Below are 13,516 nucleotides of genomic sequence, written 5' to 3' on the forward strand. Positions count from 1 at the left end.
AGATAATAGACTGAATGCTGGGGAGGTTCAGAGTAACCACCCTGACTCACTCTCTCCTAAACTCATGTTCGGACTAAACAAGCTTGCCATGAGGATAACTTGCAGTTTTGTATCTGCCCATTTCTCCAGTTACCAGCTTCCTCAATAAACTGTAATATTTTAACAAAAGGGAGATCATCACATCATCTTCAGATCCAAAATACAGAGAGAATGACAGCTATCGTATTCAACATATTTTAGAGCTGAAGATCATTACAATAATAACTATAGTAAAAAAGATGTTTTAGAGTTTGCTTTGTTCATATAATTATGAAACATGATTGCTGTGCTACACTGGCATCACAATGTCTCCTTTTTATGAATTGTAATATAGTCTGTAAATTCCATGCTATCTTCATAGGTATAATTTACCCATAGGGTTTTTAATGTTTCTCTCAACTGTTTGTGGTGAACAGAAAGTTATTTTGAAAGATGACATTGCATTGTTAGTCTTTGTTAAATTTGTCATTGTCACCATCAATTTTGTAGCCTGTTCTCGAATACCACATAAATGAAACAGCTTGGCTGCATTATTTGTTACTTTCTTATATACACAACTGAGTGTAAATACAGGTGACAAACTTCTGCCCCCCCCCCCTCACCCTCACGAACTTCCCTCCCTCACACTCACGGACTTCCCTCCCTCACCCTCACGGACTTCCCTCCCTCGCCCTCACGGACTTCCCTCCCCCCTCGCCCTCGCGGACTTCCCTCCCCCCTCGCCCTCGCGGACTTCCCTCCCCCCTCGCCCTCGCGGACTTCCCTCCCCCCTCGCCCTCGCGGACTTCCCTCCCCCCTCGCCCTCGCGGACTTCCCTCCCCCCTCGCCCTCGCGGACTTCCCTCCCCCCTCGCCCTCGCGGACTTCCCTCCCCCCTCGCCCTCGCGGACTTCCCTCCCCCCTCGCCCTCGCGGACTTCCCTCCCCCCTCGCCCTCGCGGACTTCCCTCCCCCCTCGCCCTCGCGGACTTCCCTCCCCCCTCGCCCTCGCGGACTTCCCTCCCCCCTCGCCCTCGCGGACTTCCCTCCCCCCTCGCCCTCGCGGACTTCCCTCCCCCCTCGCCCTCGCGGACTTCCCTCCCCCCTCGCCCCCGCGGACTTCCCTCCCCCCTCGCCCCCGCGGACTTCCCTCCCCCCTCGCCCCCCGCCACGCGGTCTTTCCCTGCTCCGCCCCTCTCGGCATCCTCCCTCCCACACCACCACCATTCTCCCGCCACCCCCTCTGCCCCCACACTGTTTCCCACCTGTTTTCTCCAATCACCAGTCTATCCCATCGTCCCCCTCATCATTTAACATGTGATCATTGAGTAAAACTTCCAAAAGAGCAAAGACTCTGCATTTGCAAATATGCCTGTTTCTACTACCTTCCTATTCACACTTTGTTTATAGATGCGCATATATACTGTAAAGAAAACTGTTGTATAATTTCAAAACTAGGCAAGCAAACTATCTAACCAACAAATGGTGTTGTCTTCATTAGTCTTATAGGATCATTGAATCTCATTTCTCTGGTCATAAATTGTCCCCATTTATTTAGTCTCAAAGTCAGCAATTGTGGTTATTGAAAGCATGCTACATGTTAAGTTTTGTTAATATAGTCTTAATATATTTTATTTATAAAGGAAAATTAAATGTATGATTGAAAACTTAATTTTTTATTTCCAAATTTCAGGCATAGTTCCCGTCACGAATGACCCTCAGTTTACTGCTAAAGAGGAGTCACAAAACAATGAAGGACCTCCAAAGGGACAGCGTGAACCAAAGTCTCGTAATCAGAGACCCCCACCCTCAAAACGCAATGAGGGTAAACCAAAAGAAGCTTTGGTGAATGGTACTTCTGCTTAGAAGTGTGTGTATTGGATATGCCACGCACAATGGCCTCGATGAACCAGCGTTATTCTGAACGTAGTTTTGAAGTATTTACAGGAATGCAAGGCAACGGGATAAGTGATTTAGCTTGCAGGAGTGCCAAGATGTCAGTTTATTGATGACAATTAAACTGACATTATGCCTACATCTTATACAATGAGCAGCTTGCAGCAACTTCTTGAAAGGATGTACTTACATAACTTCCAGTCAGCTCCACTCCATAAAGTACGTTATGGAAAAGTATAATGTTTGAACATATTAAGAATTAAACGATAAATTTGAACTACATGTGGATTGTAGCATTTAAAATTCAAAACATTCTGTTTTCGTAGGCTAACTGAGTGCCCTGTTTTGCTTTTTCTTCTTTGTAAGAAGTTAACACATGAGAGGATACATAAATTCACTCCCATGTATGCTACAGTGGAGAGTTTACTGAATCATAATGTGGCTTACTCAGAGCTTCTCAGCCTCAATTTTCCGTCTTTGTTTTAGCGTTGAGTCCATTTGTCTTTCACATTGAACTTTACCTCTATGTAAAACTATTTCAAATAGGTTTTTTCTTTTTCTTTTTTTTCTTTTTTTTAAAATAAAATGTGTGAGTTAATACCTATTAGATGGCAGCTGCATTCTTACGCGTAGCTGCAGATAATCTACACTATTTATTGTCTCCTTTTGTTGCCTACTGTAACTATAATTTATTTTCTGTCCAACAATGTTTAGTTTTAACTGCACGGCTTAGTACAGTGTTGTCTTGTAGCAAAGAAAAAAAATGATTTGAATCTGAAAAGCAATAAAATTTAAGAATTTGTGTTCTCAGCTCATGTAATTTGATTTTTTCCTATTTTTTTGTCATGTGAAAAGAATTTATAAAATTGTTCATAATTTTGATAATTAAGTTAGTATTGTGCAAAAATATAATAAGAGTGTGTGATTTTTGTGAGATTTGGAAAATATGAGGCAGCTAGCTATCTGCCTTTATTGTAATTTTCCTTCCAGTGGATATTGATGATTATGATTAATCGATATTATAATACAAATGATGACAGTTGAGATTCTTTTATGGGAGAAGCTGTCATAGGTAACAAAGTGTAAATTTTGTTATTCTTAGCAACATACAATATTGGCAGATAGATGACCCTATGCTGCATAGATATTTAAACATAAAATTGCCTTGGAATGAATTGTTTTCCTGGCTGATTGCCATACTAACAGCTTAACTGGATCTGAGTAATATAGCAGTGAGTTCTGACTCTTACACAAACATTATTGTAGCACTGTTTTTATATTTTTCTATCTTTTTGTTTTATTTGGGGAAAGAAGCCATCGCAAAGTTCGTAGTGTACAGCATAGTATTTAAAAAGAAATGGATCAGATGCCCTAGTACACATGGAAACATACATCATATACATTTAAAATGTTTAATTATTAAAAATGTAAAGTTCTGATTTCTATTACATTGATTATTGTTATTTAGTTTTGGGTTTTCATTTGTAAATATTTCTTTATAGTGTCTGTGTGAAATACACAGCCACTTTGTACCTCGGCATACACGGACTGCATTTTCACATACTGTATATTTGACATTCAAATATAAAAGCAGTGCTTTAGATGGTTATTATATTTACAGAAAAAATGTCATATTTGCATTTTTGTTATTTTATGGCATCTGTCAAACTGTAATCTTCCAGAGAAAGCTTTGCTTGGAATGATTTAATCTGATGTGGAGCAACTTTTTCCCTTATTTTTTTGTTTGGAAATAATTTTGCAACTTCCTACATTATTAGGTGTATGGCCGTACATAATTTTCATTGCCAAAGTAGAGAGAGAGAGAGAGAGAGAGAGAGAGAGAGAGAGAGAGAGAGAGAGTTCTACATTCTGCTCATGTCATGTGTACTTAATTATTGCTCAAAGAGTGGAACACTTTTTTGTAATATTTGTTCCTAAGCTTCACTACAGCAATGATCACACAGGGATCATTACTTCATTTTGTTAAATAAATTATTTGTAAAATTTGATGAAATGTCTGGAAGTCAGCAGTCTGAGGAAAAGTGTGATTAGTGGTTTCAGATGAATGGACCGTGCTATTTCTAGCCATTGAGAATTGGAATGGACTGTCATTAAAAACTGCTGAAGTAAATATATTAAGTCAGGCTTTTCATTTCACAATAGATGCGTATAATTTTTTTTGTACTGAAAGCTTAATTGCTTTTTATGTCCTCATAAATGGCGTGAATGATAAACAATATAGAATTATTTGATGCGCTACTTCTGTGGTAACATGAGTGCATAGTACAATGAAGTCATTTTCTATAATTCCAAAACTAAAGAAGCACCAGCCAAATCGGAATTAATGTCTTAGGATGACTGACAATATGTCTTACAACAAAGGATTGTTACACTGTGCTTGTCTTAATGCTCATATTTGTGTGATCTCCCAGTATGTGTCAGTGCTAGTACACAGATGTAGACAACTTTTGGACTAGAAATGAAAATTTAAAGTTGAACAAACTCAGACAGTTGACATTAATAACATTGCATTTGTCTAAAAAAGCAATATTGTAGTTTCTTCCCTGTTTGCTTGTTGAATAGATTTGTATTCATCTTGCAATGTTCACATAACTTAAAAATAAAATTTTCTGTACATACAATCATTTACTTATAGAAGAGACTTGTTTTTGGCAATGTATGTGTTGTTTCAATAACATCCACGTGACACAATAGCACATTATTAAATTTCGAGAGTCAGTTAAACAAATCATATTGTGAGATATTGAAGACATGAATTTATACTCTTTTGTACAGCTATGTGAGAAACAGCAAATGAGAAAACATGCAGGAATAGATAGTGAAACATAAAGCCAATCAAATCAGTCAGTCCACAAACATTTGTGTAATGGAAGCTCAAAAAGAATTTGATTTTTTTAAAAAAATATTATTTAGATTGTTATGAAGTTATTTAATTTCATTTTGGAATCCTAGTTAAGTTTCAGTAAGATTTGTCTTCTTACATGATTCATTTTGAGGTACTGACAAGTTCAGTTGGTTTCCTTTCTGTAAACCCTCTTTTTTTTAATTGTTAATTGTTCCTTGTCTTTACATGTGAATTAACATCTCTCATAACTCATGAAATTTCATCTGTAATTCTTCATCCTTTGATAATTTTATACAATAATATGGACAAATTGATTCAAAGATGTATACACTCAGTGAAGTAATATAACGCAGAAACAATTATTTTTTTTATGTGCAAAGAAGGGAAGAAACACCCCCCCCCCCCCCCCCAAACACAAACACAAACACACGCACGCGCGGGCCTACACACACACACACACACACACACACACACACACACACACACACACACACACACACACACACACACACACACACACACTCTTCACATACTTCATTTCACTTGTGTAACTGTTGCTTTTTGTCAAACTCATTTCAATAGTTTCTACGTAACTGCCTGCAACAATACATGGAACCCATTGTTTGTGTGATTCTTTGTGGATAACACCTTTCATAATTGTTATTGCTTATTTAGGATTTTAAATGAATGTTTTGCAGTACTTATGTAACTACAGACCATCACAACTTACTATTATGGGTATAAAAATTTGCACATAAGCACATACTAATGTCTCAGTGTTACAGTAGTTCATTCATAATGTGTAACAGTTTTTACTAACATTTTCTGTGACTTTTCAAAAGCATTAATTGTGCAATTGGCAATATTCTCCCAGAGAAGTGAAATGCTCATATTCAGAAAAAACATGTACGTTAGTATGTTCTGCAAAAGTGATTAGCGTTTTGTCACCTCAGTTCAGACTGTGTTTTGTTGCCTTGTAGGCAAAGGGTCCACCAATAGGCTCTGATAACTTGTTCCATGGATGATGGCATCAACGTATATAAGGTGCTAATGAACTCCTGTGCTATAGCCACCCGTGCTGTATTCACCGTGCTCCAAAGTTCATCTGTGGTGGTTGGCAATGGTCACAGCACTGCACCTGTCATTTTACCATATCCCACACATTTTCAATTTACGACATACCTGGTGGGCCAGGGCAAAAGAATGACATCCTGTGGCATCAACAAGGTTCATGTTTGTGCAGCAGCATGTGGACGTGCATTGTGTTGCTGAAAAATTGTGTGTGGGGTGTTGTGCCCAAAAGGGTGTGGCTATGGGTTGCAGGATGTCATTTACATTGGTTACACTGGTCACAGTGCCCTGGACGTGCACCAACTGGGATTTTTTGTTGTTGTATCAGACACCACCCCACACAATAAGAAGTTGAGTTGGCATAGTACATGTTAAATCCTGCCTAGTCGTCAAATATGGGGGTCTAGGAAACCTGCTTTCTGGGATTGCTAGACAATATTCAAACAAATTGTTTTAATGAGTTTTATTACAAAAGGAAAAGATTGCAATACTTAATTTTGTCAATCACGCAGATGTGTTGCAAGCAAAAGGTGACATGCAAAATAAGCAGTGTTCTTCAGTATGAACAATCCAATCGGCGTTACACAGCAAATACAGGTGAGGTAACTAGTGTTGACATTTCTATCTAATTCGCTGGTCTTGAAGCTACAATGTAACTGGGCCATGACCCATCTGTTACAGTGCTTATGACCTCTTCACGTAGGGGCCTCTGCTGTCGCATTGTCGTCCTGGAGGGAGGTCCGGTCAGCCAGCTCTTCTGTCGTTCCCGACTGACGTGTCAGCACTTGACTTTACACTGTAACATTGTCATTTGCAAATGCAGTCACTGTAATGCCGCTCACCCTGTTTGCAGCGAACCAAAATGCAGATATCGGTTTCAAACACAGGACCTGGATCCATCTGAAAATGCTGTCTGATGCCACTCGTGTCTCCAGTGACATTCCCCACCCATTGCCACCTAGCAGGTTTCTGCACATTCGTCAAAAATAGGTGGAGAAGTGAATGATGTGCACATAAACCATGCTGTAATAAACAGCAGCAGACTGTCAACCATGATAGTGTATGAGGTGTTACACTGTTTCCCCAGTGCTGAGGAGGATGCAGGTCTGTCCTGCCATTCCATCCAGATGAGGTGTCGATCTTCTTGGGGGTGGTCTGTGTGGTGCGACCTGTCCCCTTGTTGTGGTGTTCTATGGCCTTTCATGAACCATTCTGCACACATCCACTGCACTGCTGAAAAACTTTGACCAATACAAGTAGGTTTTCTGGATGGATGCATCACATTCTCATGCCAATAATCCACCCTTATTCGAACTCACTAATTTAATTGTATGATTCATGCATACATCAGTGAGGCAGCCTGTACATCTGCTCAAGTCACACTTCTCTTACCTTCAGTTTATAGCGAAACAAGAAACACGGGCACATTTCACCAGTAGGCGGTGTTTAACCATGATACTGATGTTGAACTTGAACCCTTGGGCCGGCATGTTCAGCTGCTAATCAATTCTGCAGAATATACTAATGTACATGTCCTGTGAATATGAACATCCTATCTCTATTGGTTCACGGTGTAACTAAAACATTGCAGTGTAGTATCAAAAAATGCTAGGAGTGTACACAATGAAACTGCATTTCAGAATAGGGAATAATCATGGTAGGTTTGTTTATTTATTTATTCATCCAGAAATCTTGTTGTGTTATTACACATAGATGTAGGATAAGTTACATTTAACGTGCTTTGATACATAAATATACTTACTTTGTAGGTATTCAGTTACATTCATAAGTATAGACATTCTTAAGATATACATTTATATAAATTATATATTTAAAAAAGATGCTGTGACTTACCAAACAGGAAAGCGCTAGTAGATACACAATAAAACACACACACACACACACACACACACACATACACACACATACATACATACATACACACACACACACATCAAGCTTTCACAACCCAAGGTTGCTTCATCAGGAAAGAGTGAAGGAGAGGGAAAGACTAAAGGATGTGGGTTTTAAGGGAGAGGGTAAGGAGTCATTCCAATCCCGCGAGTGGAAAGACTTACCTTAGGGGGGAAAAGGGGCAGGTATACACGCGCGCGTGTCCACACATGTAAATGCAAAGAGGTTGGGTAGAGATGTCAGTCGAGGCGGAAGTATAGAGGCAAAGATGTTGTTTTATGACAGGTGAGGTACGAGCAGCAGCAACTTGAAATTAACGGAGGTTGAGACCTGGTGGGTAATGGGAAGACAGAATATATTGAAGTGCAAGTTCCCATCTCCGGAGTTCCTGATAGGTTGGTGTCAGTGGGAAGTATCCAGATAACCCAGGCAGTGTAACACTGTGCCAAGATGTGCTGGCCATGCACCAAGGCATGTTTAGCCACAGGGTGATCCTCATTACCAAAAAGCACTGTCTGCTTGTGTCCCATTCGTGCGAATGGACAGCTCGTTGCTGGTCATTCCCACATAAAAGGCTTCACAGTGTATGCATGTCAGTTGGTAAATCACTTGGGTGCTTTCACACGTGGCTTTGCCTTTGATCGTGTACACCTTCCGGGTTACAGGACTGAAGTAGGTGGTGGTGGGAGGATGCATGGGACGGGTCTTACACTGGAAGCGGTTACAAGGGTAGGAGCTAGAGGTTAGGGAAGGTGGTTTGGGGATTTCATAGGGATGAACCAAGAGGTTACGAAGGTTCGGTGTACGGTGGAAAGACACTCTTGGTGGAGTCGGGAGGATTTCATGAAGGATGGATCTCATTTCAGGGCAGGATTTGTGGAAGTCGTATCCCTGCTGGAGAGCCACATTCAGAGTCTGATCCAGTCCCGGAAAGTATCCTGTAACAAGTGGGGCACTTTTGGGGTTCTTCTGTGGGAGGTTCTGGGTTTGAGGGGATGAGGAAGTGGCTCTGGTTATTTGCTTCTGTACCAGGTCGGGAGGGTAGTTGCGGGATGCGAAAGCTGTTTTCAGGTTGTTGGTGTAATGGTTCAGGGATTCGGGATTGGAGCAGAGTCGTTTGCCACGAAGACCTAAGTTGTAGGGAAGGGACTGTTTGATATGGAATGGGTGGCAGCTGTCATAATGGAGGTACTGTTGCTTGTTGGTGGGTTTTATGTGAACGGATGTGTGAAGCTGGCCATTGGACAGATGGAGGTCAACATCGAGGAAAGTGGCATGGGATTTGGAGTTGGATCAAGTAAATCTGATGGAACCAAAGGAGTTGAGGTTGGAGAGGAAACACTGGAGTTCTTCTTCACTATGAGTCCATATCATGAAGATGTCATCAATAAATCTGTACCAAACTTTGGGTTGGCAGGTCTGGGTAACCAAGAAGGCTTCCTCTAAGCGACCCATAAATAGGTTGGCGTACGAGGGGGCCATCCTGGTACCCATGACTATTCCCTTTAATTGTTGGTATGTCTGTTCTTCAAAAGTGATAAATTGTATGCTGTACATAGTGAATCATAACTTTTTTGGTATGTTACACACAGTCTTCAGATGATGATTACAGAGTAACACTATTTAAATTTTGTTATCATAAGTGCAGATGAGCCATAACAAGGAACAGTTATCTGTGAATAGAGTCAAATAAGTCAGTTGAACGTAATATTTTAACACATGCAGTAAAATACATTACAAAAATTGTTTTAGATTACTATTCATAAATTCTTCCACTGAATAGAAGCAGTGCTTCTGTAGGATTGGCTTTATTTTTGATCTGAATCCTTTCTGACAAGACCTGACATTTTCAGGTAGATTCTTGTACAGAGAAGTACTCCCCTGTGCCTTACACTACTGTGCCCTTTATGTAACCGTTGATCAGCTATAAATATGTCATTGGAATGACGAGTATTATGATAGTGAACATTTCCATTTTTTTGTATATATATATATGGAGATTTTCATGAATAAAACACACTGTTTCATGAATATAGATAAAGACACTGGCAAAATACTGAGCTCCTTAGAGATGTTTAGTGGTGGAAGACAGGGGTACTTGTTTCATTTTCTTAATTATTGGCTTCTGAATAATAAATACATTGTTTTGGGAGAAGTCCCAAAAAGGGATGCAATAGGTAATTATTGAGTGTACTAATGCAAAGTAGGCACATTTTAGTGTTTCGATCTCACAGATTTTACTTAAAATACTAAAAGTATAGCACAAATTGTTCATTTTACTTAATTTATTTTTATGTATGTCCCACTGTAGTGTCTCATCTATCCACACTCCAAGGAATTTTGTGGCTCTTTATCGCTGTAAGGGCACATTCTCAATCCTGATATCATCTATCACAGACGATACCTTTTGTGTTGAGTGGAAATTTATATACACTGTTTTATCTTTATTTAGGAGAAGTTTGTTTTTGTTCAACCAGTACCAGACTACAGTTGTGGTGTTGAGTTGATGAGGACAGTGATTTGAAAACGGTATATTGGTGTCATCAGCAAGCATTACCGGTAGACCTTCCTGAATGCTTTGGGGGCAGATCATTGATGAATATTAGAAATAAAAGGGAACCAAGTGTAGAGCCTTGGGGAATACCTTGTCTTGCAACTTGCTCCTCTGATTTAACATTTTCACCAATTTTTGATGTAATCACTACTTTCTGTACTCTGTCTGAGAGATACGACCTAAACCAGTCATTGCAATTTCCCCTAATCCCATAACATAGTAGTTTCTCCAAAAGTAATTAATGGTTGATAAGATCAAAAGCTTTAGTGAGATTAAGAAACACACCTGTTGTGTGTTTTCCATCATTGAGTGCCTATAGATTTCATTTAAAAATGAGTATAATGATCCGTTTACTGATCTCCTTTTCCTAAACCCAAACTGGTGAAGACTTAATATGCAGTTACTTTCCAAGAAATTTATAGCACATTCATATATTGATTTTTCAAGGACTTTTGATGATCTTGGTAAGACTAAGATGGGTCTGTAGTTGTTTACATCACTCCTTTCCCCTTTTTTAAACAGAGGAATAACTTTTGCTGCTTTAAAAATTCTAGGAAATTGACCTGATGATAAAGTGCAGTTTATTATATCTGACAGTGGTTCACACACATGATGGCAGACTCGTTTTAAGTCAAGCAGATATACCATCAAGACCACAGGCATGTTTGTTTGGTCTCTGCCTTATAAGATTGCAGATTTTATTTGGTGTGACTGGGTCAAGGAATATTGATTGTGGGAATACTGCTGAATCTGAGTGATAAGTGAGTGCAGGAGTCTTGATTAAAGAAGAAAACTTGCCACCAATATTTGTGAAATGGTCATTAAATATTTCACATAATTGCTTAGGATCAGTGAGTGATAACACCATCCTGATCTTTAATGTAGGTTATTGAGTGTGTCTTGTCTTTTTTGCCAACTGTTTCATTTATCAATCTCCACACAGCTTTTGATTTATTACTTGAGTTGATAATAAATTGTCTATTATACATTTTCTTTGCTTCATGAATTACCTTGTTTAGAATTCTACAGAAATGAGTGTTAGGACTGCCCATGTACTTGTTATATATAAATAACCTTCCATAATATATCCAAAAAGCAGAACTAGTTTTCTTTTCTGTTATAATCAAGCTTAACACATTGACTATCACACACTTAGTGGTTGAAGTTTCACCACCCAGCCAGGTGCATGGCATTGTTTAGGACAGTGCTGTGGTCACCACTGGCCACACAGCGTCGGGCATGCAGTTCTGCTGTGGCCGCTGCCTGCCATGTGGCAGTCAACAATTTAGTGGAATAACTTCAACACTTGAAATGAGAATTTGACAATATTATGAAAAGAATGGATCACTACTCACCATATAGCAGATAGATAGTTAGGCACAACGAAAAGACTGTCACATAAGTAATCTTTCAGCCAAAAAGGTCTTCCTTGTAAATATGAGACATGCAACCCCCCCCCCCCCCCCCCCCACACACACACACACACACACACACACACACACACACACACACACACACACACACACACACACACACACACTGATTGTTGAGGCCAGCCAGAGACGTGTGTGTGTGTGTGTGTGTGTGTGTGTGTGTGTGTGTGTGTGTGTGTGTGTGGAGGGGGGGTGCGTGCGCACACAAACGTGTGCGTGCGCTGTCTGATTCCAATATGGGCCTTTTTGGATGAATGCTTATTTGTTTGACAGTATTTTTGTTGTGCCTATCTGCAACTCAACATTTCTTCTATATGGTGAGTAATAATCTATCCTTTTATTAATACTGTCACTATTCCAGTCTGAATTTTTCATTGTTTGAAATGGAAACCTATGTTTCTTAAATTAATAACTTGGTCTCTCTAAATTGATTGTTGCTGAATGTAGATAAAACACTACAAGCTTTTCAGCAGTGTGGGAGGCCCTAGCGACTGTGTCTGAAACAATTTGAGGATAAATCAGTAGATGAAACAATATTCTGAAGTCACAAGTTGCATATCTTAAATTTCGAAGGTTTGCGGGTATGGCATTGTAGATAAAATTTCTCATCCTGGAGGTGAAACTATCAAAAAGTAGAATTTCTTTTCCTGTTTACAGTTATAAATAGCTTCTGGTAACATGTTATGGGGTAACTTGTCACACTGAGGAAAAAAATTGGATGAGTGCGTATTTAAGATGAGATGTAGTGCCCTTTCTAGAACCTTTTTGTAGGCAGCTTTATAAAGAGGTGTACTTACTACCAAAAGCCTCACAATACATTTACTCGGTTATGAACACAATTCAAAAACAATAACATTCACAAAAATAATACTAGAAGTACCAATTCACACTGTCATGCAGCCTTAATGTGGCACATAAAGGAATGGGGTATTCAGCCATAAAATTCTTCAACTACCTACCGAGTGATGTGAAGAATGTAATTTACATAAAAATAAACATCAGATGCAGAATAAACTCATATCTGTAATGCCATAGGATCATTTCATTTGATTTGACAACACATACTACTATTTGAAATAATTTTTGAATATTTGTGTTGTATATTTTCCACTGGGAAAGTGTACCGTAAGTGTGAAACTGGCGTGTTTCCCTTCATAAGCAAAGGCCAGAGGCTGCAATTATGATCCACAAAACATGCAAGTAAATAATGTTCAGTAGTTATTTGTATTTCAAATTATAAACTAATGAAATTCCTAGAAATTTAATGCAAGATATTTGTTGTTACTTCTGCTATTGTTTTTATGTACCTAAAATTCAGTCAGCCATTTTCTTATCATTAACCAGCATTTAACCCTGCATAAATAATCTTTCTGCTGGTTATGTTGTTGCAGAGACCCCTCCCCGCTTTAAGTTAGTTTAATTGTCATTTCATACAAAATAGGTATCATGTGAACAGCTCTGGTTGTGCTGCTGACAAGTGATATGGTAATACAATAAATCATTTTTTAAGAACTGATAATAATAGAGGGCCTGACACACTATAACAAACATTTCTCTGTCATGAAAAGTAACTTGTGTTCTCATGTGTAATTCTACTGTAGCTTGCCAGCCAGAAAGTTAAGACTTGGCACAAATATCATGAATAAATACTGGAAGATGTGTAAGAATCCCAAGATTTTAGGAGAAGCCCATACAAAATTTGCAGTTATATTCTTTACGCAATATTTTAAACATTTCTATCAGGAGTGGTTGTCAAGCAAGGTTAA

The 13,516-nt window shown here is 39.1% G+C and overlaps 1 protein-coding gene across 1 annotated transcript in view; it reads left to right on the forward strand.

Moving 5' to 3' along the window:
• The window catches only part of LOC126268153 (synaptic functional regulator FMR1), a gene marked incomplete in the record, with an annotated part of 168,304 nt that extends 164,253 nt beyond the window's left edge, over positions 1-4,051 (forward strand). The window contains 1 exon segment of the mRNA XM_049973698.1: positions 1,710-4,051. Within this exon segment, the coding sequence (XP_049829655.1) occupies positions 1,710-1,882 (173 nt within the window).
• Between the last annotated feature and the right edge of the window lie 9,465 nt (positions 4,052-13,516).

Source organism: Schistocerca gregaria, chromosome 1 (genome assembly GCF_023897955.1).
Source record: "Schistocerca gregaria isolate iqSchGreg1 chromosome 1, iqSchGreg1.2, whole genome shotgun sequence".
In the NCBI taxonomy this organism is placed as follows: domain Eukaryota; kingdom Metazoa; phylum Arthropoda; class Insecta; order Orthoptera; family Acrididae; genus Schistocerca; species Schistocerca gregaria.